This window comes from Heterocephalus glaber, unplaced genomic scaffold, assembly GCF_053883595.1.
Source record: "Heterocephalus glaber isolate CG9 unplaced genomic scaffold, H.glaber_assembly_v1.0 deba00001729, whole genome shotgun sequence".
NCBI classification, from domain to species: domain Eukaryota; kingdom Metazoa; phylum Chordata; class Mammalia; order Rodentia; family Bathyergidae; genus Heterocephalus; species Heterocephalus glaber.
The window spans coordinates 2,017,653-2,043,880 of NW_028258440.1; the positions used below are offsets into that span (position 1 = coordinate 2,017,653).

Genomic DNA, 26,228 nt, shown 5'->3' on the forward strand with positions numbered 1-26,228 from the left:
TACAGAAGATTAAGTTCAGGTCGGCCACTGTTTATTATGCATACATACATACATATTTTGCATGTGTTGGTAAGGATGTGCCAACAGAATATTTGCATACAATATTCATGGGACTGCTTCTGTGGAGGGCAATATGAGAGTATCTATTGCCCTTGATTGTAACATTCTTGCTTTCACATTTCTGGATCAGTCAGGATAGACTGGGTTATTTTGTAGTAGCAAAAAACTTCAAAATCGTAGTGCCTTATTGCAAAAAATGGTTTATTTCTTCTTCACTTATTATGTATATATGTTCACTAAAAGTCTTGTTCGTGGAAGCATTATTCCTAATAGGCCAGCATTTAAACTTAGGACAAAGCCCATCAATGTGAACAAATGTTGGATAAATTTAATGTGGTATATTCACAAAATGTCATACTTCACAGCAATAAGAATGGACTAACTATGACCCCTCACAGTATGGATGAATCTTATAAACATAATGCTGAGTAAAAGAAACCAGATGTATATTGTGTATATTAGGCAGAATTCTAAAATGGCCCTGCAAGTTTCCATGACCCTGGTGCACACATACTTTTCCCAGTTATTCAGCCAAACACAAATCTAGGTACTGCTGTTAAGGATTTTGCAGATGTAATTAAACATCCAAATCAGCTATGTGAAGACAGGGAGATTATCCAGGTGGGCTAAACAAATCTCATGGGTTCTTTAAAATCAGAGTATGTTCTTGGGCCACTTGCAGAACAAGTCATAGTTGAAGCATGAGGAAGATTGACATGAGCCAAGTTCTCTGCTCTTGGCTTGAAAGTGAAGGAGGCTTTAAGACAAGGAATGCTGGCAGCTTCTAATTGCTGAGAGTGACCCCTGGTTGACAGCCAGCAAGAAAATTAGGACCTCAGTCCTACAACTGCAAGGAGATGAATTCTGCCAAAGTCATTGAGCTTGGATGAGGACCTCAAGCCCCAGATGAAATCATAGCCCTGGCTGACACCTTGATTTGAATTCTGTAAGGCCACGGGAAAAGAATCCAGTTACACTGTGCTTGGAATTTTTAGCTACAGAAGCTGTGAGAAAATTGATTTGTGTTGTTTTAAGCTGCAGAGTTTGTAGTAATTTGTTACACAGCAATATAAAACTAATACACTATGATTCAATTTTTATATAGTGCAAAAGCAAGCAAAACTAATCTATGCTGATATAAATCAAAATGATGGCCACTGTTGGGGATTCCTTGATGAGAAAAGAAAATAAGAGATGCTTTTGAGGAATGGCAGTTTTTTGATATGAAGACTGCTTACACATATATGCTCAGTTTGTGAAAATCCATCAACCATATAGTTATCCTGTGCTCACTTTTTCTATGTATATTTATGTTTATACATGTAATACATGCATACATGTTGAATAAAATATTCAAAACATGCATTTTGCTTTTTAAAATCCCATCTGAAGTTGGGTGTAGTGGCACACATCTGTAATCCCAACACCCTGGGGAGCTGAGGAAGAAGGATCACAGTTCGAGCCCAGTGTAGGCAACTTAGTGAGACATTGTCTTTAAATCACATCTATCTATCTATCTATCTATCTATCTATCTATCTATCTATCTATCTATCTATCTATTTATGGCTGGGATGTAGCTCAGTGAAAAGCCCGTTGGTTCAATCCCCAGTACCACACACCAAAGAAAAAAAAGAAAAGAAAAACCCACAGGACCACAGGACCACAATACTCTGTTGGTATTTGTGTGTATTGTTATGTGTCCAATAAAGGCTTCCCAACATACAAAGCAAACTGAAAACTGGTTATTTCAGGGGAAGGGAATTAAACTGTATGATGGCCAATAGGAATTTTTGTATTTTCTATTATAGTAGAATTTTTACAAAGAGTTTTCAGTCATGAGCAGCTTAAATAAAGACATGAAAGTATAGTAAAGAATATCTATAAATTCAATGACTTACCTGAACACAAAAATTCTTGTCTAGAGTAGATGTAGATATTCACTGATTTGAAGGACACTAAGGTCCCAAACATCTCTCTTGCCTGGTTCTACAAGTATAATAGCTGCCATTTGTTGGATACTTTATCTTTGTCAGGTCCTGTGTTATCCTTCCCATGCATTGTATCTAATTTCTCACACGTACTTTATGAGGTAGCTGATTGGTATCATCCCTTTTGTACAGAGAAGGAAACTGAGCATTGCTAGACTAAGGACTTGCCTAAGGCCATATGGCTGGTAGGGAACAGCACTGAGATGCAAACCCTGGTCTGACTCCAGATAGTATGCTCTTTGTAGTACAGTTGTCTGGTCCTGCAATGGCCTTATTGATTATTAGACCAGTATGAAGGATTCATTCATTCTTTTTTTTTTTTTGTGGTACTGGAGATCGAACTCAGGACCTTGCACTTGTGAGGCAGGCGCAGTGCCACAGAGCTAAATCCCTGGCCCTATTCATTCATTTTAAACTGGGTTTGGGGGAAGGGAATCATCTGAGTCCCCAACACTTTGGTGAAAACCATTGTTCTTCCGATTATTTTCTTTGCCTCTATATGTTGCAGGGCACTGCCAGGTGTGGGTGGGAACTCTGAGAGAGTAGGGGTAATATAGAAGAATAGATGCTGTATTCCAGAAAGCTTCACTTGGACACAAAGATTCCCCAGGCATTGCTGGCTGCTCATAGTTTACCCAGTCTCCTCCAGGATAAGCTGTAGGCTTTATTATATGAATTTCAGCTTGCTCTCACAATGATCCCCCCCATAACGACTGTATTAATAAACTTGGTTCAAGCCTTGTAGGCATAGAAAGTGAAATCCAACCCCTGCCCAGGAGATTCCAATCTTCAAGACAGAAGGGCCAAGCCATCCATCGAATTGCAAAAGACTTACAATACAGGCAGCTGACTCAAGTTTGGACTTGACTTGGAATTCAGTGAATACCAGAGAGTGAGGCTGAGACCAGACCTGAGGCTGGCTTCCCAAAAGCACTCAGGTTACCAAGATAAAAGAGCAGCCTGCGGCACTGACCCAGAGACTTGTAGGACTTGTGAGAAAGGAAGGGCAGGAAAAGGACTTGCTGGGATCATTTTATTACGCTGGCTTTAGGAGAGATCTTATGTTTGTTTACATGAGGAATAATCTGTAAATACTCCTAAGAGGGACTTCTACCTTGTCATTTCAGTTTTTGGGGAAAGGGTGCAATTCAGCCCCAATTTCCTACCCTGAGTTTTTAAAATCTGGATATCAGACTATTAATTCTAGTATTTTGATAGAGCACGAAGGCGGTTTGGAATTTTTTATGCTATACTTATCTTCCTCATTGATGAAATCGATGTCAGCTTTCAAGCTTTTGATGAGATTAATGTTGAATAAAGATGATTTTCAGCTGCTATCCAACTTTAAAATGTCTGTTTAGGATGTTGCAGTATGAGGTCTGAATGTGGATAATACATCATATCTAGCCCTATTTCCTATTTCCAGTCAACAAAGAAAATTGTCTTGCATTCTGGACGTGCTAGCAACCTGGCAAATTATCGTCGTCTTCTTCGTTGTTGTTAGTCTTAGCATCCAGCCAGCATAAGCTTTGCCCTTGATAAGAGAGCCAGAAGCTGTTCATTCTGTAATTCACTATCTGACTCTCTTCTAGAAAACTCTGGAACACCAAATATCAGTTTCTGCTTTGACTTGCCACCAAACCGCTGGCAAGACCTAGAACTATGGAACCATTTAGGGTGCAATGTAGAGTGTCTTGTGTCTTTTATTTTACTCACTGTGTCTGCAATGGTGCCTTTTCTCCCTGCAGAAAGCAACTTATTGATTTGGTCAAAAAACTCAACTATTTGCTCTCTAACTGGGTTGGAGGTGTTGACACAGACCTGGTGCTTGTGAGGCCACACATTGCTATTTGGACGAGAAAGCCCTCAATGTATGCTCTTGTCACTGAAGATTGAAGATGGGATTTGTAGTTGGAGACAGGTATGACACTTTTGTACAACCTCACAAAAAAGGCAAGGACCAAGTGTGCTGTGGATAACAAGGAAAGCCAATCCAAACCATTTCTGTGAGCCAAAGTTCCTCTTTCTGGGACTGAGACAAAAAGGGGTGAGTGGGTGGATTGAATAGCTCTTCTGGAGCTCTCACCACATTCACTAGGCTGCCTTCTCTGGCCACTCTAGTGGACTGTCCTCTAAGTGTCACCACAGTGGAGCCAGGGCCACACATCAGTCAGTTATTCACAGTTCTCAGGTGTTTTCTTGTTAGCTGTATTTCTTTACATCAATGATGAGTTCTCTGAGAATAAGATCTAGTCTGTGTTGAAGATACTGGGGTACCCAATAGGAAATTGTTAGAGGAAAGAAAGCAGTATTTTTAGTCATAAATTGACAAGGGGAAAACTAACATGCCAAGCATTCATTCTGTGTCAGATCCTTTGTGGGATGCCTTGGGCATTGCCTAGTGTTGACCTGTGTTTTGGGGGGAATTAAAGGAGTGGTCAGCAGTGATGACTTTATACCAGGTTTGTGCTCTTAGCTAAAATCCTCCAGGGCTCAAAGGTTCCATTTTCCAATATATAAAGTGAGGACAATAATAGTTGCCTTGCAGGTTTATTGTAAAATCCTGTCAGTGCCTGTGAAAGTATCTGCTAAGCTATAGAGTGCTAAACCAAATATTATTGTTATTGGACAGTCTGAGGAATTTTACAACACAAAGAAACCAAGGTCTTGGATTTCCAGAAGGTTATTGCTGAGTAGAGTGGACAAAGTTGCTTGTGACACCTCCCAAACTAACAGTGTTAGATAATGTGGGTAACTAGGCAGCCTTCTCTGACCACTCCAGGCCACTGTGCACTGTTCTTTGAATGTTACCAAAGTGGAGCCAGGGCCACTCTTAGATAATGCAGGTAACATCCCAAGGTTGTGTATGTACTGAGTTGTCCAATCAACAACATCTGTATCTTTGTTTCTCTCCCTCTCCCTCTCCCTCTCCTTTTTATTTTGGTGGTGCTGGGGATTGAACACAGAGCCTTCACACTGAGCTACATACCCAGGCTTTTTGTAATTTTTTCATTTTGAGACAGAGTCTTACTAAGTCCCTAAATTACCCAGGTTGGGCTCGAATATGTGATTCTCTTGCCTCAACCTCCTGGAGGGCTTGGATTATAGGCATATGCCACCATGCCTGGCTACTGCTTCTCTCTTTACTAAAATTCAGGTTCTGAGTCCTGTATTTCTTTTAGTGCCTTTAGGGCATGCACCAAGAGCATGCTCATGTATTGCATGCCAGTGCCACACATATGCACACACATGTATACACACACATGTACACCATTATTGCTCTCTGTCCAGCTCTCTTGCCTCAGATGAGCATTATCTAATTCTCTTGATACTCCATTTTGGGACATGATATCTCATATTCTGTAGCTCATGCCCAGATCCCATGGAGCTGGGCGAGGATCACAGGGGCAACAATTATTATAGTTTCTGGATTTAGAGAGATCTGAGGTCAAGTCTTAGCTCTATCGATTCCTAGCTTTACAGCTATAATTCTGAACTGTAGTTTATTCATTTGCAAAAGAAGTCCAACAGAAGTAAATATCTCACTGGTTTGCTGGAAATGTTCCTTGAGATAGTGCATGTAGTGTTCAGGAAAATATCTGACACACAACGGTTGTTCAATATTGGAGCAGTCATTGGAATTATTTGCTAAAAATCTTGGGGTCAACTTACAGGAGCTATCACCATGGCCAAGCATCCTTGATCACTGTGCAGATCATTCATCCTTGACAATATGTTGACTCTCTTCCCTCACCTGCCCCTGGGTGCATTTCTAACCCTTTCTGCAGTCATCTCACTGGCCTTTTGTCTCTTCTCATTGCAGGTCAATATATCATCTACATCAGCTAAGTCTTCCATGAGATGACACCCATTAATACAACTTTCCTCAGTGTAGGAGACAAATGTGCAAAGTGCCTTTTTCCAAGTTCATTGCCCTCCATTGCTCTAATGTCATAGCTTTGCACATTTTAATGCCATTTAGTGAAATGTGGAGTTTGAAAATGTGTATAAAAAAGCCTTTGCTAGGCTTGCTTTTTTTAAAAAAATAAAGACCAGTGAAGGGGTTTAGTAGACTCTGGCTCTCTCTTATTAAAAATAAATATTCACTTAGTCTGTTATATATATATTGTTTCTCTAATTTCTCTTTTCCTGGCTTATGCTTCTAAGACATTTCCTTTCAAACCCAATTGAGTGCTAAAGAAATCCTTTTTTTTTGGTGCCGGGGATCGAACTGAGGACCTTTCGCTTGCGAGGCAGGTGGCGGAACAACTGAGCTAAATCCCCGGCCCAAGAAATCTTCTTCTGAGGAGCAACTTTGGCCTTGAGGCATGCGTTCTCCGTGTGGACTTGAGATGTAATTTTCAGCTCTTCTGTTTTCTTGTACAAAACTAGAACTCCAATGGAGATGAGTGAGGTGATAGGAGATGGGTGTGTTCGTCTCTTGCTAAGATACTAGAATAAGAAACAAGTGGGAGACTCTGGGCCAGGCAAGGCCATTCTTGTTCTTAGCACTGCCATTATTAAAACTTACCTAGGGCTTTGTGTCAGCTGGAGGTCATTTCTAAACACGAATTTTGTTTTTCCAGTCTTTCAAATTTGACTTTATCATTCAAGTCAGTAGAGGCCCAAAAGGCTTATTTTCAAGTTTCTGTCTACTCATGTGATCTGAGAAAGCTTGCTCCTCACTTATACTCTCATTCTGCTTTTTGACTCAGCTACTAGCTGGAGGGTGATCTTTGGTCTTTTTGCCCACACAACAGCCAGAGAGTGGTGTCCCTCCCTAGTTCCTCTCATTAGCTAGCATAGCTTACATCATAGAAAGCTCCTACTAGGAGGGGCCTTTAGGGTCTTCTAACACAGCCCTTCATTTTACCAAGGTCAGCAACTAAATCCCAGAGACGTCAAGTGACTCACCCACGGTCACACAGTGAGCTAGAGGCAAAACTGGGATTCAAACACTGTTTTCCTGGCACTGGGGTTGGTACTCCTTCTACTCTGTCACTGTGAAAGTAGCCAGCCCAGGGCTCAGCTGATGGATGGAGTTGCCCAGCTCGGGCTCATGCAGGATGACTGCGAGACTGACCTTGTTTTTAAATCCCAACTGCTGTGGTTGGACCAGCTGCTCAAATAAAAACCCCTCCAGCCAAATCAACCATTAACTTTTGAAGTGAATGGAGCTGAAAATTAGTGTCAAGAGTTTAGAGTAGGGCTGGCCCTATAAGCATTTCTCTTCTCTTCCCAGTTACTCTCTCCTAGTCTCCAACTCAGCTGCCCAGGCATATCCTCTGCTGCTCTGTTTTCTGTTTCATAGTATCCCACAGAAGGGTTACTAAGGTCATTAGCATTAAGCATCACCTTCTTCCTCCTTTCTTATTGTTTGGGAGAGGTTATGTACATTTGTTCCACTCCTTATTGTGACTGAGTAGATCAGAAGCTTTCTTCCTCCAAACGACACCAGCCAGAAGAGCACTGAAGACAGAGGGAGGGTGAGAGAAGATGGATGATCAAGACATACAATGAGGTGTCTAGGGATGCAGCTCAGTGGGAGAGCGTGTGTTTAGCATTGTGAGGGCCTGAGTTCCATCCCCAGCACTGTTTTTTTTTTAAAAAAAGAGCCAGGTGCAGCAGCCTATGCCTATATTCCCAGCATTCTGGGTGACTGGGGCAGGAGGACTGCAAGTTTGAGACCTGCTTGGGCAAGTTAGTCATTTAATAAGACCATGTCTTAAAATAAGAAAGAAAAAAGGGGTTAGGGATGTCTCTCAGAGTGAAGGCCTTGGGTTCCATCCTCAGTACTGCAAAGAAACAAACAAAAACAACCACCAAAAAATGGATGTGAACAAAGCCATCATTAAATCTGTGTATGTTACCTCTGTGGACAATAAAACAAAAATCTCAAATAAGAGACACTCAGAGTCAAAAGTGAAGAGTAATGAATACTTGACTGAAGGTCTAAGTTTTTCTGGAACTTGGAGTATTCTTAGTAGATTATTTTAGATAATACACATGAGAATCCAGTGAGGTAGCTACCATTAGCCCCTTTTCATGGATGAGAAAACTGAGGCTCTGAGAATGCTCACAGAGCTCTGATTAATCTCCAGGGTTATTTGCTTTCCAAACGTTTGCTCTTGCCTGTAATCTGAAATGTTGAAGCAAGAAAATCACAAGTTTAAGTTAGACTGGGAAACCTAGAGAGTTAACGTGACCCTGTCTCTAAATAAAAACTAAAAAGGGCTAGGGAGTGTAGCTCAGTGTAAAGGCCCAGGGTTCAATCCCTAGCACTGAAAAAAAGGGGCTCATTTGAGGTAGGATTCCTCTCTGATATGCCCTATACACTGAAATCTGCTTTGTGGCAGTGGCACCTAGTCAGGATATTTTATGAGTGAAAACTGAGGTCCAAAGAAGTGAGGAGACTGTCCCAGAAGCAGAGTCTGTCCTAGTGCCTATGGTTGCCAGGCCTTGTCTTACTGTAGCTTTAAAAGCCCTGCATGAACCCACACATCCGTTCTCTCTGCATGAGAAATGGGAATTTCACTGTGAGTGAAATGGTTGAGCTTTCTCATCAGGGGAGGGACGGTCACTGGTCTGTTTGTTCAGAGTGCTGAGTCTACCTTGAACCCCATGGCAGTGCTTATCTTACCATCACAGCACACATTGTTTTAGCTTCCGCAGCTTCCCATCATTATCTTATTCTTTCAATTCCTTGAGCCCCAGGTTTTGTAAGGCTAGACAAATAAAACTCAGTGTTTTGTCTGGGGGGAAATAGATGACTGTTGAGAATGATGTGTATGACACACCCAACCTGTTTATAACATTAAAGCTTGAATTTCCAAATAGCGATTCATTCAGCTTGGAGAGACACATACAAACAGAAATGGATTGACTCAACAGTTTGCATGCCTTCAATCCTCGTGACAAAAATTGCCTATTATTGAGAGTATGAACATTTAAAAAAAAATTAGAAACAGCTGGAAGACAGAGTTGAAGAGAATGCTCAGGATGAGGGGAAAGCATATTTGTGTTCTGTGCTCTATACAGACTGCCACACCTTTTCGATTAAGTTTCCACTATTTTTGTTTTAATTTGAACAGGGGATCTTGCTGTCACCCTTGTAATATAGGCCTGGAACAATTCCAGCTGTTGCCCACCTACCTGGTGGGACCCAGTGACAGTTAGGGAGCAGAGTGCATGGAGGATGAAGAGTCAGGCTTCTCCATGGAGTAAGCCCCAGTATTACAGACAGCTAAGTTAGGTAAAAATATTCTAGGCAGTCAGACAGGGCTAGACCCTTGAGGAAATCAGTACAGAAGCTGAGGAAACATTACAACTGTGGCTAGAGGCCCATCTGTCCAAGGCCAGGCCTCAAGATACAGACAGAATGACCAGGCCTACATGCTTCCCCAAGAGATAAGCAATGAATTGAAAATTATACTGTAATTGGTATCACTTAGTCCAATAAAGTCTAGATAAACATCAGTCACCCAGATGAGTGACCAGGACCTCCTGATCCATCTTTCCTAAAAAGGTCCTTGTTCTTTCCATGTACCCTTGCTATGTGAACTGCTTCCTATTTGGATCAATATTACCTAAGTGACTATACTTATAATCCTATTGCTTGATCATAGTTTTGACCCACGTTGTACCCACCTCATGATTTTGTACCCACCTTGTGATTCTGCTGTATAAAACTTCTTCTAAGAAGTGGGCTCATTGGCAACCCACTTTTGGGTTACCTCCTCTCTCTCAGGAGCTCTCTCTCTCTCTCAATAAATTTTTCCTACTCTTAACCTCCATTGTTCCTTAGAATTCATTCTTCAATTTGGGGGAACACGAACTACATGTATCTGCCATCTAGCAGGTTGGAAATTATATTATTTCCTCTATATCACCAGGGACAGTAGCACTCGGGCCCTTGAGGAAGACAGGTAATGAAAAGAGTGGGAAGGTCAGATCAGGAAAGTGTCTGAATCCTGACAGCAACCTTACTGTCTTACAAATAGGGAAGATGAGCCCATGAGCAAGTAAGTGACTTCTTCCATAGAGGGTCTTGGTGTCAGTGTCAACACATGAACCCAGGACTCCGGATTCCCAGGCCTGTGCTCTTGCAACTACTTCCTGCTGTCATCTCAGACTCCAGCAAGGCAATGCATGTCTGGAAGCAATTGCTTAGTATGCAAGCCAGGCTGACCTTTATGCTCTCAGAATCATCAACCTTTTGTTGGAAACCATGGAAGTAACGGTTCTGGGAAAATCATGAAAATCATACCACAGTGTAGAAACAACCAAAAGCCCTGCTCAGACTGCAGTGGTCTTCCTACCTTCCAAGTATTGAATCCCAAATATGCATACTCACTGCAACCCAGGTTGGTCTTAGAAATAAGGAGATGGAAAACCAAAGTCCTGACAATTCAGCCTGTTTTCTTCTTCTTTTGCCTTTTATTCGAAGAAATCTCTTCCCCCAAAGCCAAATTCTGGAGCATCTGGGCCTTTGTTATTCAGTTCCTGAGAGAAACCAGCTCCAGGGAGCAGGAGTGGGGGCAGTCCAGAACTGCAAGAGGCCTGCTGAACATCCACCCAATGCCCAAGCCTGGCCTCAGGAGAACATAGCTCTTGGGACACACATCAGGATCCTCTGATCCCTGGCCCCTGTGCTGAAACCCCTGTGCTGTGTTTCAGTAACAGTAATACCCTAAACCCTCCCTCACCACCGCAAAACAGTTTTCTTTCACTTCCAGGAGCCCTGACATATGGATTCCACCACAAGAGTTTCATCTCTTTGCTCTTCAAGCATGCGGTATGTGTATGTGGAAGAGCTTGTAAATGTAGAATTCTCCAGTGAGGTTTTGTATATATTCCCACCAGAGTTTTAGTGACACATTAGATATTAGATACTGAATTTTACAGCTTTGCCCTGTCCTCCTTTGGCTCTGCAGATGTCAGTCTCACTGGCCTTTCCTCTGAAAGTCAAGACTGAGAGTGTGTGTGTGTGTGTGTGTGTGTGTGTGTGTGTGTGTGTTTGTGTGTGTGTTGGGCACGCGCGCCTGTACAGGGCACAGGTTCCTCTTCACAATTGAAAAGAGTAAATCCTGGTTTTCCTTATGCTGCTCACCACCCTCCCCTGCCCTCCACTCAAGGCATTTCCCATGTTCCAATCCCACTAATTCCTCTTACATTAGAAATTCCAGAGGTAGTTGCCGAAAGCTTGAATGAGTGAACCATGGGTTCACAAGTATTTCCCTAGTGATCCACTGAGTGCCATTACAATTATGTTATTGTGGTAGGGGGACCCTTCTACAGCACAGGGAGCCACCTACTGGGCAGGCTAAAGAGATTGACTATGGGTGGCCAAGAAGCGGAGGCAGCTGAGCTTCTGGACCACCCCATTTGCTTGCCACTCTTTGGCCCACCTTTTTACCTGCACTTGGGGAGCAGGTTCTGTCCCACAAGCCTGGGGACATCAGGTGAGTCCTTGGGGAAGCTGACAAGTCTAACTTGTATGTTGCAGCATCTGGTCCTTAGCACAACTTCACTAGTTAACCAGAGTATTCCCTGGAGCCTGAGCACAGGCAATGCCTGGAGTGTCTGAGAAGTCCACTATCTTTTGTGCCTACAGCTGGACAAAGGGTGCCTCACTGACCTGAGTAGGTTTGGGGGCATATGGAAGTCCACCCAGGGCTGGAGATCCTAGGGAGCAAACAGGGTGGGCCACAGCTATTAAATGGCCTGAGAAGGTTTAAGGTCACTTGGCACACTCACACCTAGAGCAGCAGGTAAACACGAATGACCTTACATTTAGAGCTGCCCAAAGGTTTCAACATTTCATTTTCACAGTAACCTAGTTGGTCCCATTTTACAGAAAACGAAACTGAGGCTCAGGAGGGGCAAGTGACTATTGCAGGGTTGCTCAGCAAGGAAGTAATATATTTCCCAGGACTCCTAACCAGTGCTTGCATTGCTGCTTCAAAGTACAGAGAGACCAGGAAAAGAATGGAGCAGAGCACAGCGAGGGAGATATTGGGAGAGTCCGTTTCTGGAGGCCCCCAACCCAGGACTCAGCTCACAGCATCACTGCACTGCTCTGAAACACTGCTGCCACCCTGTGCCCCTTCTACAGCAGCAGTGGGGCTGGAGAGAGTGCGTACTCAGGCAAGAAAACACCAGTGTCCTGATGTACTCCAAGCTCCCCTGACTAATCACAAGAGCACAGTCAGTCTGAGCCCTAAATTCCCAGGGTCCTTGTCCTAAAAGGACATCCATTCTTTTCCTGTTAACCCCTGCATGCCTAGTCTTGCAGCAGAGAAGAGCCTTCTGGACAACAGGGCTTGAGGACATCTATGTCTATTTATTAAAAAGAGGTAGTGTTCCTATCAAGAAATTGGTGGATCGTGCCTGGTTTTCTCGGAACAAACCCTAGGGCTCTGCTGTGTGACCTTGGGCGCATCCCTAGTCCTCTCTGGGCCTCAGTTTCCTCGTGTGTCACATCATCCAGGAATAGATGATTTCACTCCAATGCCATGTTTAGTTACATGTTGCATCCATTCGTTTGATAAACCCTTTCGAATGAAGTCTTCCCACAAGACCAGGCTTGGCGCAGCAGATTCACAGACAGGAGAGGAGTGAGAATGAGTCTTGGCTTTGAAAATGCTCAGATTCCCCGCCCTATACTGTTTTTTGGGCATGCTTCCTTTTTCATGCTGACTTACCTTTTTCAGAAAATGCCCCCGCTTCCGTTGGAGAATGGAAATTGGCAAAGAGAGAGGGAATAGGTCCAATTTACGCCTCTGCTATTTTAGGGGCGGTTGAAATTATGAGCCAAAGTGGAGTGATGCGCTCTCTGGAGTGACCTCCGCTCTCCAAGGCAGGAGAAAACCCACGTCCTCTCCTCGTGAAGTGGCTCGAGCTCTTGAGCGAGAGGCATTATTATATAAATTCAAGCTTGCTCCTGATCCTTAGTACCCTGAGTTGCCTGAAGGGGGGAATGGCTCTGTCTGCGTGTACAGCCCGGGCGCTCCGGCAGCCTCTGCAACCGGAGCAAGGAGCGCCCTCCCGCACCACCTGTCCTCGCCGGCATTCCAGAGTAGAGGCCGAATTGGCAGAGAGCCGGCCCGGGTCATTCGCCGCCTCAGTCCGCGCCGGCCCTCCTAGGGGTGTGTCTCAAGGATTCTACTCCCAGCCGATCCAGGACAAGCCCCTAAAGGCTTCTTCCTCTCTGGCGGGAGCCTTGAGCGCCCCGCTCCTCGCGCTGCTGCCCCGAGGTCGCCGCAGGCGGATGCACGACCTCAGGCGACGCTGGGACCTGGGCTCCCTCTGCCGGGCCCTGCTCACTCGGGGCCTGGCCGCCCTGGGGCACTCGCTGAAGCACGTGCTCAGTGCGATCTTCTCCAAGATTTTCGGCCCCCTGGCCAGGTACGTTCTGGAAAGCGCGGCTCGCGTTCTCGCGCCAGGGCGCACAGGGGCCGTGCGGGGAGGGAAGGCAGCCTCGAGCGGAGGGAAGGGCTCAAAGTTCCAGCTAGCCGGTGGTGGCCGGTCTTGGCGCGCAAGTGACCACGCTGAGGGTCCTTCCCTGCCCTGCTGTTCCGCGGGCGCCAGCAGCTCAGCGACTCCGCTTGCAGGTCGGGCTGCCGGTGGGCTTCTTCCCACAGAGGAACTCGAAATCCCGGCTCTGAACCCACTCGAGGCGACCACCCGGGTGGGCGACTGGGTGCGCCCGGGAGCTGGGCTTCGGGACGCGTGAGGAGAGAGCCCGCGAGTCGGGTGGGCAGTGGCGCGCGCGCCCAGGGGGCTGGGGTCGGAAGAGCCGGGAAGAGTCCGGGGGGCGAAGCGCGATGGGAGCCTTGGAGAGTGGAACTAGAAGCGCGGGGGCCCGGCTGGGGGACTTGAGTTGGGGAGTCGGGCGACGGAGACTGGAGGGGTCACACGGGTACAAAAGCCCACTAAGGGGCTCCGGAAGGGCTTCGGTGGAAAGAGGCGCAGGGGGCCAGGGGGAAAGGGTCGGGATGGGGTGTGTGTGTGCGGCAGAAGCCACAGCGCTGAGCCTGCCGGGAAGGAAGGAAGCGGGGAAGGGCGCCCTGGCCGCCGCCGCTGCCGCCACCGCCGCGATGGAGTACTCGGTGCGGAGGGGAGGGGGAGAGGGGCGCAGCGGCGCCGGGGAAGGGGGCGTTGCGGGCGCGCGGCGAGCTCGGGCTGAGTTGCGGGATTGACGTAACGAGCTTGGGTTTCCCCCAGCGTCGGGAACATGGATGAGAAATCCAACAAGCTGCTGCTGGCTTTGGTGATGTTCTTCCTATTTGCCGTGATCGTCCTCCAATACGTGTGTCCCGGGACAGAATGCCAGCTCCTCCGCCTGCAGGCGTTCAGCTCCCCGGTGCCGGACCCGTACCACTCGGAGGACGAGAGCTCCGCCAGGTTCCTGCCCCGCTACAATTTCAGCCGCAGCGACCTCTTGCGCAAGGTAGACTTCGACATCAAGGGCGATGACCTGATCGTGTTCCTGCACATCCAGAAGACCGGGGGCACCACTTTTGGTCGGCACCTGGTGCGCAACATCCAGCTGGAGCAGCCGTGCGAGTGCCGCGTGGGTCAGAAGAAATGCACTTGCCACCGGCCGGGTAAGCGGGAGACCTGGCTCTTCTCCAGGTTCTCCACGGGCTGGAGCTGCGGGCTGCACGCCGACTGGACCGAGCTCACCAGCTGCGTGCCCGCGATGGTGGACGGCAAGCGCGACGCCAGGCTGAGACCGTCCAGGTGTGTGTTCTTCTGTAGCGGAGCGGGCCCTTGAAACACTGAACCGACCTGGGCTTGAGCGGGCTGAGGGCGGGAAGGCGCTATCGCCTGCTACCGGACGCCCAGCCCGCACCTGGGCGCTCGGGAGGGCGCTCCCCGGATGGGCAGGTGTTAGGTACTCTGGTGCCCACCTTTGCAGTGCCTTGGCGGCTTGCGAAAGTCTCTCAACTTTGGCTTGGGAGGGCCCTCGGTGTGAGAAGGTCGGCTGGCTTGGTGGTGGGAGTCTGTGCGGGCCGCCGCCGCCGCCTGGACCGGGCACTAATTAGCCCTGGGGAACTGCTCTTGGCGGGCAGCGTCTCAGGGTGTCTCTCCTGTGCCCCTCCGTCCGGAAGCTTCTTGTTTTGCGCCCGCATTCTCTTCTCCTTGTTTCCCTTTAGCGAGAAAATTCTCGTTCTCTTGTGTTCCAGATCTTGTCTGCTCCGGGTTGCTAACTCTTTCCTCCTCCTTCTGTTTTTCTCTCTTTTCTTTTTGCCCCTTTTCACCCTTTCTATCGTCTTTTACTGGCCCCTTCTCTCCTTACCCCGCTCTCCGCGGGAGAGTGGTGTTCTCTGCCCCTGTTTGAACACTGGGAGAGAGCTCTTCATTCCCAGCCCATCTCTGGCGGCTGCCAAGGCACCAGCCGAGTTTTGCTAGTGCGAGGGGCACCCCGTGGGCTCAGGGCGGTTGGGAAGCTGGCCTGGACCCCTTAGGAGGTTCAGGTGCGCACGAGAAGCCTCTCCTGATGCACAAAAATGCACGCGCCTCCACACTGGGCGCCCTCTGCCCAGTGTCAGGGAGCCTGGGGATGATGTGGAAAAAGCTGATTGATGAATAGTCCCCAGCCAGAAGCAAGGTATCTTCTTCCCTCCAGTGCAATGATCAGTTACCTACCGGAGGTCACGGAATGCTATAAAGGGGTCCAGTGTGGTTATTTGGGGGGGGGGGGAGTTGTTCCAGCCAAGTCTAGTGTTTCCTGAAAACAAACCTGGCTTAGGTCAGTGAGTCAAGGGTATGCACAGGTGTGTTTGGTTGCCAGGGAGCCTTTGAGCAGGTGTCTTAGAGTGGACAGGGTTATGGCCTTGCCCCCACCCCATGCAGGTGACAGAGACCTTCAGACTGTCGCTGCTGCGGCTGCTTGTCTGGGCCCCTTTCACCCTCCCCCGTGGGAGGGGGTGTTCAGTGTCCTGCACAAGGAGCTGCTTTTCAGCCAGCTTTAGGGTACAAGTGGGCGTGCTTTGCTCTTAACTGCAGCAGAAGGAGCCCTCCGACTTTCTGGGCATTATTAAGATTTCAAGGGAGCCTCATTTCCTACCTCCCTTGCTCACTTTCTCGTCCTTCCATTTCCTTTCTCAAATGTTAGAATTCTGGAAAACTCCCTTGAGGTTTCATTTCCTTTCGAGACTAATAGATGAGCTTTTCCATCCCAAGAGAACCTTGGCCCAGGGAAGGTACCTCAACCTCCAATGCAAAAATTGGGTTAAGTCTTTGTCACTATAAGATTCTGTTGTTGGCACTCAGGGGGGCTGAGGCAGGAGGATTACAATTTCAAGCCCAGCCCCGGCAAATTAGTGATGTACCAAAGGCCTATATGAAAATTAGAAAATAGAAAAGGGCTGGGGATATAACTCAGTGAGAAGGCTCTGGGTTCAGTCCCCAGTACTGCCAAAAAAAAAAAAAAGATGTTTAAGAAGGTCTTAAACAATTTATCATGATTAAAAATCATCTCTCCTGCTGACAGGGCTTGTAAGTGTGCTGAGGGATAGTGTAATTAAAAACAAAAGATCTCTGTGGAAAAAAAATGAATTCCATAGCTATGACTGTGGCAGAAAAGTAAAAAACAAGGTTGTAGTGGCCTTGGAAGCCACAGACGTGTCTGGAGTTCCACAAAACACATGTGCCTTTAGTAATTTGAACATGTAGGTCAGTAAGTGACATCTGTAAACACACATTATTATTATTATTATTTTTTGGTACCGGGAATCGAACTCAGGACCTGGTGCTTGCGAGGCAAGCGGCAGAACCCCTGAGCTAAATCCCGGGCCCCACATTATGAATGTAATCTGAGTTATCTATTTGGTTGCCATTGTCCTTTGGCAGATTCCTTCAGATATTCTCCATAAGATAATCAGAACCCCTCAAAGCCTCTTGGATATCCCACATGGAAGGAAAATTATTTGTAATAAACTAGGATTTTCTTGGCGTTAAAAGGGTGATACCACGATGCCATCTAGTCTGATTGAAGAAGAACTGTGTTTTTGAAAGTCATTTATTAGATTTTATGGCATTTGCAAAAAGTAAATAAAATTTGCCACACATTGCTCTTCAAGGGTACCATTTTATTTCATTCATTCCTGCCTACCTCTAGAAATCTGCATCCTGAAGAATAATGCTAGCCTGAGGGTTCCAGAATTTCCCTGGATGTTGACAGGTCCTTGCTTGCTGTTCTGATGATCTGGAAGTACTAAGAGGTGGATATGTGAAAGGGAGGGTGAGGGTGTGTCTGTGAGCCCGCACATGTGTAGGAGAATTGAAAATGTAGCAGCCAAGGCATCTGCATTGGCAGTGATTCCTGAGGGTAGTGAGCTTGTCTTGGGGAGATGAGAGTCTGCCTTCAGTTCCGGTGTCGGGCAGCCTCTGCATGCCAGCTGGTGGTCTCTGAGTTCTGTGGAACTGAAGGAAATAGCAGTTCTGGCTGGCTGGCTGGGGAGTTAAGACACCTGCGACTTTGTCGTAGGCCAGCAGTGAATCAGCTGTGTGACCTTGGAGCAGAGCCTGAGTAGAAAGAGCGTTTCAGATGTGTTTTCAAGTTGCTATCTTAGTATTTCTCTTTAAAACTTGCACTATCTTTTGGAGAAGGACATAGTGGACAGAAGTATTCTCCTGGGAACAAAGCCCAAAATGGTTGAAGGGCTTCCTCAAGGTTATTGAGCTTTTTAGTGGCACAATAGGAATCTCACTTCAGTACTGGCACAACACTTGCTCTGTGGACTGCGTCTTGATGAACAAGGGCTTTTACAAAAACATGAGGTGGTAATTGTGATTTGTAATTACCATGGGGTGAACACCCAGTATATGTTAGCTGTTGTTGTTATCACCTGGATCATCCCTGGCATCAGTAATTTTACACATTGGTTTTAAATAAGTGGTTGGGCCAGGGTTTCCATATCCATTGGGAGAACAGAATTGGACATCCCTGGTGCTTTATGCTCCCCAGGAGCGGGTCTTGGGGCTAGACTGTCAAAAGGACCTCTCCTGCCTCATTGAAAATCCCTGCATAGCTGAGCGAAGGGGATGGGGGCCTGATTGGTGAGGGTCAGTAAGGACAACATGGACCACCTTCTGACCCGCAGCCATTCATTCACTTTAGTGGAAGCATGCGAGGTTATCTTGGCTGCAAGCCAAGAACCTGAATCCTGCTCCCAGCGCCACATTTGAGATGTTTTCTTCCCCTGTGCATGATAAAGTACTTGGGTAATATATAACTGCGGAATAGAAACTACTGTGATCACATTGCCTGGAGAGGAGAAAGGGGGGTGGCACTTGGCTGGCAAAAGGCTTAAATTGTTTATTAAAATATTATTTCTTTAACAATTAGGAGTTGCATTTCATCCATCTGTTTGCCAGTATGTTGTCGGAGGTCAGAAAAGAGTCCTGTTCATTTTAGAATTTCTAAGACCACTTTTAGAATTTTCTAAGACTAACAATGTATCAAAACATTGTTGCTTACCAGCTGTTAAAATCCCCAAATTCTGCAGGCTTTTCTCAGGTCAAATTCCCTATGTCTGTAACCAACTCTAGTGTACCACTTGGTCTGTGGGAGGAATTCGGAACTGGGAAGGAAATACTAGTCCTGTTCTTACTCACTTGGTACCATGTTGGCTACCACACATGGGGTACAGGCAGGATCAGAGCCTGTGGCTGTGCATGTCAAATAATCTGGTGAGATGCTGCATCGTAGATTTCAAAATCTCTAAAATTTTCACAGCCATTTGGAAGAGTAACTAATTATCTGAAATCCAGCAGGATATCACTGGCAGAAAAAGACTAAAAGGTGCTTAGATGAAGAAAAGCTTTCTTTGGGGGTATTTATTCATTTAAAACAATTGTGGAAAAGACTTTCTTTTCTTTTCATTTCTTTAAAAAAGGTGGCTCTATTCTGAAAGAGAATTATAGAGTGCATGTGTCTGATCATGTCTGTCATGCTTAAGCCTGCACTCCTTCCTGTTCTTGCTTTTGCGGTAAGGCAAGGTGATGAGGCAGGATTGTGATACAGGTGAGGTAGTGACCCAATGGACTGTTACTCCAGCATTGGCAGTCTTGTGGTCCATTAGGCTGTGGGCTGTTGGTCTCTCAGCTTCCCTTGGCTGAAGATGCTTTTCTTCAGCCATCTTTGATGAAAGCTGTTGTACTTTTAATCTACCATGATAATTTCTCTATAATGCCAACAGTATTAGTTAATATCTTATATAGAAGACAAACAAATTTTTGGAGTCCCAACAAATTTCTTGAGGTAGTTCAAATGTTACTCAGGATTGGCTTCTGTTAATTTTAGGTTAGTGCCATTATGTGGCAATGAAAATATTGAAGCTTGTCTTTTATGGGCACCAGTCATCAACTGAGATAGTGTGAAATGACATTAAAAGAATAATCCTCCCTTTTCTCTGTCATTCATTAAACAAAATTTTATGAAACTGCCTATTATATTTCAGGGAAGACATGGCATCCATACCAATAATGTCTTTACTTACAAGAATGTATTAAAAATAAGGGAAATGTCTGTCTGTTATGTTGTAGTTTAAGGTCACACCTGGGAAAATCTGGTGGTTATGCCTTCAGAACCGCCCAAGCAGTCCAGAGAGATAAATCAAAACAAAGCCAAAACAGCCCACGTCACCATCTTCAGCCTCAAATGCGTATGTGAAGCACAGAGTTGTGTAGTACAGACATTGGTGGAAGAGGAAGTCTGATTTTGAGCAAATCCTTTCCCCTCTTTAGCCACAGTGTCCCTTCTGTCAGATGGGAGATTTAAAGAAGATGCTTTCTAGTACTATGGCCTCTTCTTTTCCAAAGCATGAGGAATAGGGCAGGGGATTTAGCTCAGCGGCACCGTGCCTGCCTTGCAAATGCAAGGTCCCAAGTTCAATCCCCGGTACCAAGCCTCCCCCACAAAAAACAAAAAACAAACAAACAAAGCTAAGCATGAGGAATAGGCTACAAAGAGGAGAGATTTGTAAGAAGGCCCCTGGGACTAGGGGACTTGCATATTGAAGAAAAGAAGCATTGTGGATGGATATGGCATCCTCGTGGCAGCCTCACCTCACCAGGTGTGGCCAGAATGGAGGAGGTTTGTGTATGTAGAGGTAATGGTTAAGGAGGCAGATGGGGTGAGGCCCCACTGTGGAGAGTCTGGACAGGCAGTGAGGAGGTTGGACCCCAGCGAGTATGAGAAGCTTCTGAATGGAAAGAGTGTAAGAAGCACAGACATAAATAAAGGTTAGAGTTCAAAGTACCTCCCTGACTGTTGATCCCAAGTGGAGGTCGCACCATTGACCAAAATAGAGAGGTGGAGAAAGGGCTATACTTTGGGCTGGGAGAATACTAGTCATGAGTAGTCCTTGTCACCTAGGCTTGTAGTGGACAGGGCTTGTAAGGAAATGAGAACCTGGTTTCTGCGGAGGTTTAGGGTTTAGTTGCATATGTGGGAACCTGTGAATCTAGTTAATCTGAATTTACAATTGGCATTATTATTTAAATGATAGCTGCAGTTCGCATATGGGACTCTTAGCCAAGGAAAGGGATGTTTGAATAAGGGAAAAGATCGACAGTTATGATTACATAAAAATGAGAAATGTTCATCCGTCAAAGAAAAAAAAGCCCAAATGAAAAGGCATATGTCAAACTGGTGAAAATAAGCACCACAATTACAACAGACAAAAGGCTGAAGTTTTCCTGTACAAAGAAATCCTGTGAATCCATTAGAGAAACAAAGGGCACAAGCAGAAGATTAACAATATCACACCCATAACGAGTTCGCAGGTATGGAGAAACTGATCTCACTGGTACTAAAGAAATATAGATTGAAACATTTAAACTTAGGATAAACTTTCTCTAAGCTTGATTGAGACAACAGAAATTAACCTATATCTCCACTAAGCAAAAAAAGTTAGTGGCCAATGCTGACAAGGGTGTGGTTAATATTTTAATTCTCACAAATTATTGATGAGAGCCAGGGAGTTAGCTCAGTGGTTTTGCTGCCTGCTGTGCAAGCACAAGGACCCAAGTTCGATCCCCGGTACAAACAACAACAACAACAACAACAAAACAAACAAACAAACCAAATTATTCATGAGAATGTAAATTTGAATACGGTAGTCCTTTGGGAAAAATTTAGAACATATAAAATATTAAAATTATTTTATTAATGCACAAATTCGTTTATGAGGTTTTATTGAAAAGCATAATTCTATACATACTTTCCATTCATTCACTCACTAATTTGTTTGTTTATTTATTCAACAAATATTTATTGGGTGTCTGCTATCACTGCACCTGTGTGCTAGGGGAACCAGGGCACTGTGAAGAACCAGGCAGAGCGCTGGAGGTGTACCTCAGTGGTAGAGTGCTTGCCTAGCATGCATGAGGCCCCGGGTTCCATCCCCAGCACTGCCCCTTCCCCAGAAAAAAAAAAAAGAAAAAAGGAAGAAGGCAAACATGGTCGCTACCCTTAGATATTGGGAGAGATAGATATGAAGCAAATGATGAATTACTTAAAATTGTGAGAAGTGCTACGGGGAATATGGGAAGTACAGGGTTCTAAGAGAATATATAATAGCAAGTGAACTGGATTTATGTATGTAATGAAACGGAAACAATGCAGATGTCCATAGAGAAGAGAATATTACAAGTCTACGTAAATGACCTCTTAAAGAATGTGGACAATTACTAGTGATTTAGTGCTAAGCAAAACCCAGAAAATTGCAGATCTTCTATGACTATAATCATAATGCAGGAAAAGAGAGCAGAGGAAGGCAGAGGGAAGAAAAATAGAAATCATCTTCCCATCCCTCCCAAATCTAAGCATAAAAGGTCTTTTATTTTCCTTTATAAAGCTGTATTACTCTTATAATGAAAGTAAACATTAACATTTATTAAAATAATGTTTTACTATGGCTATGATAAATTACACTTGTACCTACTTTAGCTTCCTAAAGACCATGGCTGATTATTTCATTAGCCTTTTGATATCATGATTGTACTTCATGTAAAAAGGAGCCTCAGCTCAATCAAGCCACAGACTGAAAAGCAGTAGTGATAAATCAGGCATTGGCTGCTGGTTTTTCTCATAATTTAGTGTTATCATATTACCACACAATCCACGGAACTCTTAAACCCATCAGTATAGAGATATTTGAGTGACTTGTTGTTGTTTCTTTTTATTAAAAAATTGAATGGAACAGAAGTTAATAATGGGAACACACTTGGAAATATAAGGCTTTTTCTGAGCCACTCAAGATACTCTGGACTCTGGCCTTTTTTGGTCCCTCTCAAAGAGAGTTGGTGGAGTGTTTGGAGGAGGAAAGTCTTCAGGTTCCTAAAGGGCTGTGGTTCTAAACCCTGGTAACTGAGAGCTCAGATCAATTAGTGCCAGGTGCTATTCTCATTCAGGAGAGGAGTCTATCACTGGGTAACCTTCTCCTAGAGCAATTTCACTGCATGAGAGTATTACTCTTAATTAACCAGGAATTAAGTTGACTAGAACACTTCATTCCCCAACTAGGCTGGGTATCTGTGGGGCTATTCCAGAAATATATAGTGAGGTACATAATCCTACTCTTGAAACTACACCCTATGTATGTTATTTTGACAGTGTAAAGAACATAGCTGACAATTGAAAAGCTAATACTGTTTTGACTTTCTATGAGATGTAAAATGAGACATTTAGTCATTGATTTTAGAAAGAAAGTCATGGATTGGAATTCCTCCCTTTCCGTTAAAGGGCAATGAATAATGTACTAAATGTTATATACCGTGTAAAACAATTTCATTGTAAGCTTAGAGAAATATTTGCCCAAACCTTAGCAAAATATTTATTAGCAATAGAGCTTTTCTTGTTCTACTAGGTATTGGACTTTGCAGATTATTCAGTTGGTCTTATTGCATCCCATTTGTTATTTCTGCCACTTTGCCTCTAAGAACAGTGTTGAAGACTTTGACACATTTCAGAGCATTACACTAAATAAATCTGTCTTGCACATTCCACTGTGCTTTTTCTGGAATATTATAAATATTCAAATGTAGGCACGCATGCAGATTCAAAATAAAATTCAATACATGCAAATTCTGCATAAATTTTATATTTATAACTTAGCAATAGTTTTGAACTTGTTATCCTATGATATAAATGTATCAAATATGAGCTCATGGGAATTACCAATAAATATATTTTTCTGATTAAACTGTGGGCTCTTTTTCAGTCACAATTTAAGCTTCAATTCTGGGTTATATTATAAGAGAATAATTTGCACTTCATTTACTCTGAATTGTCAAGAATTGGATTCTTCCTCAATGTAAATGTCTGCAAAGACTTCTTATTCAGTTTGATTGCTTTTTAAATTTTACTAGCAGAGATGCCCTAGTGAGCCTGAGAGAATTGGTCTCTTTCTTGTGATGAGTTTGGTCTCAGTGAATCACTTTCATGCACTTTTCTGTAGGAAGACAGAGCAATTGAAATGTGCAATGTATTGATTTACACCAAATGGATTAGACCTGTGTGTATCATTCCTTGCCTGAATTGACTTTTCCCCAAATTGTAGTAATAAGGACAAGTGTTCAACAGAGTATCAGCTCCGATTCACTCATGAGGCTTCTTGGGCTTTGGCTAACTTCCTACAGGAGAATGAACGCAAACAGAATTTTTAGAAATTGACTTGGGTGACCAAGTTACAGCCAGTGAACCGAGATACTTTATAAAAGCACTTTCATAATGGTAGCCAACTCCTTAGTTATCACAATAAATTGGAATTGACTAAACTCACCAGTTAAAAGATATAAATTATCACAGTGGATGAATCTAGCTATGTGTTGTATATAAGGGAAAAAGGTGAAGCATAAGAACGGAGGAAGGATTGGAATATACAGTACTATGCAAAAGCTAACCCGACGGAAGTGGATGTAGCTACATTAATGTCAAACAAAGTACATGTTAAGGCAGAGCTATTATTGGGAATAAACACAATCATGAAATAATGATTAAAAATTAAATTCTTTAGATAATCTATGTACTTAATACCATAGTTTTGAGACATATAAAGCGAAAGTTGACAGAGCTATAAGGAGAAATGATAAAATCTGGCATCTTTTAGAAATTGATAGATAAAATGAACAAAAACTGGATAAGAATACAGAAAAGTGGAAGAACACAATTAACAAGCTCAATATAATGGGTATTTATACACACAGGTACATATACATACAGACACATACAACACACGTGTACTTTTGCACCAAACTGGAAAAATACACATTCTTCTCAAGCACACGTAAAACATTTATTGAAAATAGGCCATACAATAAGCTCTAAAGATAGTTTTGAAACACTTGGGTGAAAACATGATCTTAAAGACCATACAGCTTACTTAATAACTGAAAGTTGTTACCAATCAGGCAGGCAAAAGGAGTAATACCTGAGTGCATGTAAAGGAGCCTTAGTAATCTAATGTATTTGAAAGTATTACCAGGCTTCCACTGACTACACTGAATTTCTAAGGTTAGAGGCCAGAGTGAAGAATTCCAAAATTTAGGGGCAGAGAAGCACTATAAAGTGATGGTTTGGTCTAGGTAGCTTCTCCTGATGGTCCATGAAGCTCTATTGCTATTTTGGGGTGCCCTGTGCTAGGAGCGTGACACATATTTTCTCATGTAACCCTCAGAAGAACCCGCTAGAGTAGAAGTTTTAAAAACTTGTTTAAAAAGGAAAAAACAGAGACTTGGACAAGATGTATAACCAGCCCACATCTACACAGCTAGGTAGTATTGCAGCTGGCATTTAAAATTGGTTGGGGCACCTGGCCTATCTTGTATCTTTCAAGATCTGCTAAATTCTCAGAAAAATTTCTGAAATTCTTAATTGTTTTTGTGGGTGTGTCTGCACCAGCTAAGTGGAATGAAGACCTGAAGTGAAGTGAATACCTGGAGATATTAGGCCCCATCATGTTAACCGATTTCTAAAAGGCACCTTTTAAAAATTTTAATAAAAATTACTCTTTGAAGTGAGCTCGGCAGCTCATTTCTGCTTCTTAAAGAATTAGATTTCCAAGTTATTTCAAATACTTTTAAGACTGATTTACACAGAAGAACAATGGGTTAGAAGAAATAAATAAAGAAAGAACCTAGACCTGTTGGTGCGTTCCGGTAGTCCAGCACTCAGGAGATTGTGGCAGAAGGATCACTTGAGCCGAAGAGGAATTTGAGACCTGTCCGGGCAACATAGTGAGACCCCAGCTCAGAAAACAAAAACAAAAATGAAAAGAGAAAGTAGCTACATTAGAAGAACGATTCTTTTTTGTCCAGATAAAGAAAGTAAGATCTTAACTGCATTCATTTTATTTATTTATTTATTTTTTTTTGGTACTGGGGATCAAACTCAGGTCCTTGCACTTGCACAGCAGGCGGCGAAACCACTGAGCTAAATCCCCAGCCCACTGCATTCATTTTAATTTCTGTCCCATGCGAACTGAAAAATTGGTGCACATATTGTGCAGTATCTATAAGAGGCCAAGGCATCTCGCTTCTTCTGGAATGTTGTTGGTTGTTTCATTAGCAATGTCAGTTGCACTGGTTTGAACAATCATGACCTGGTTCTATAAACGAACATTGTTTTTCACCGCATTTGGTCTGTGTAGACATAGCCTTTGGGAAGTAGTGTAAATGAGTTCAGCCAGGGTAGCTCATTCAATATAGGAGCACAAAAGCCAGGGAAAGATACTTTCTCTCTGCCAGGAAACTAGAAGGTAGACTTTTAGAGATGGAGCATGGGATCAGGGGGAGGAAGAGGAAAGGGAGAGAGAGATAACAAAGATGAAATTAATCAAAGTGAGTTATATGAATATACCCAGAGACCAAAATGAATCTCATTATTCTGCATCAATAATACACACCAATAAAAAAAAATATGCTCTCTCAAAACCAAGTGAGGGATACCAGAAAAAGTGAATCCTGAAATCTGTTTTTATCTCAGGGTGTCATGATGAAGATAATAGGAATGCATTTTGTTGCTGAAATAGCCAAGCAAGGGTAGCACATTCCCATAGGAATGACCATTCCCTCCATTTTGGAAGAGGTGGCTTTAGAAAAGTGCCCTTAAGGCTGGGGATTTAGCTCAGTGGTTCCGGCGCCTGCCTCACAAGTGCAAGGTCTCG

General features: G+C 44.1%; 1 protein-coding gene across 2 annotated transcripts in view; it reads left to right on the forward strand.

The window, feature by feature from the left end:
• Positions 1–12,744: 12,744 nt before the first annotated feature.
• The window catches only part of Hs6st2 (heparan sulfate 6-O-sulfotransferase 2), a 308,229-nt gene continuing 294,745 nt past the window's right edge, over positions 12,745–26,228 (forward strand). Inside the window, exons 1-2 of one of the 2 annotated variants that reach the window (XM_004860077.4) lie at positions 12,745–13,455; positions 14,275–14,793. In XM_004860077.4, the coding sequence (XP_004860134.1) occupies positions 13,028–13,455; positions 14,275–14,793 (947 nt within the window). In that variant the 5' untranslated portion in view covers positions 12,745–13,027. The remainder of the gene's footprint in view (positions 13,456–14,274; positions 14,794–26,228) is intronic. The other variant, XM_004860079.4, reaches the window with a different exon arrangement.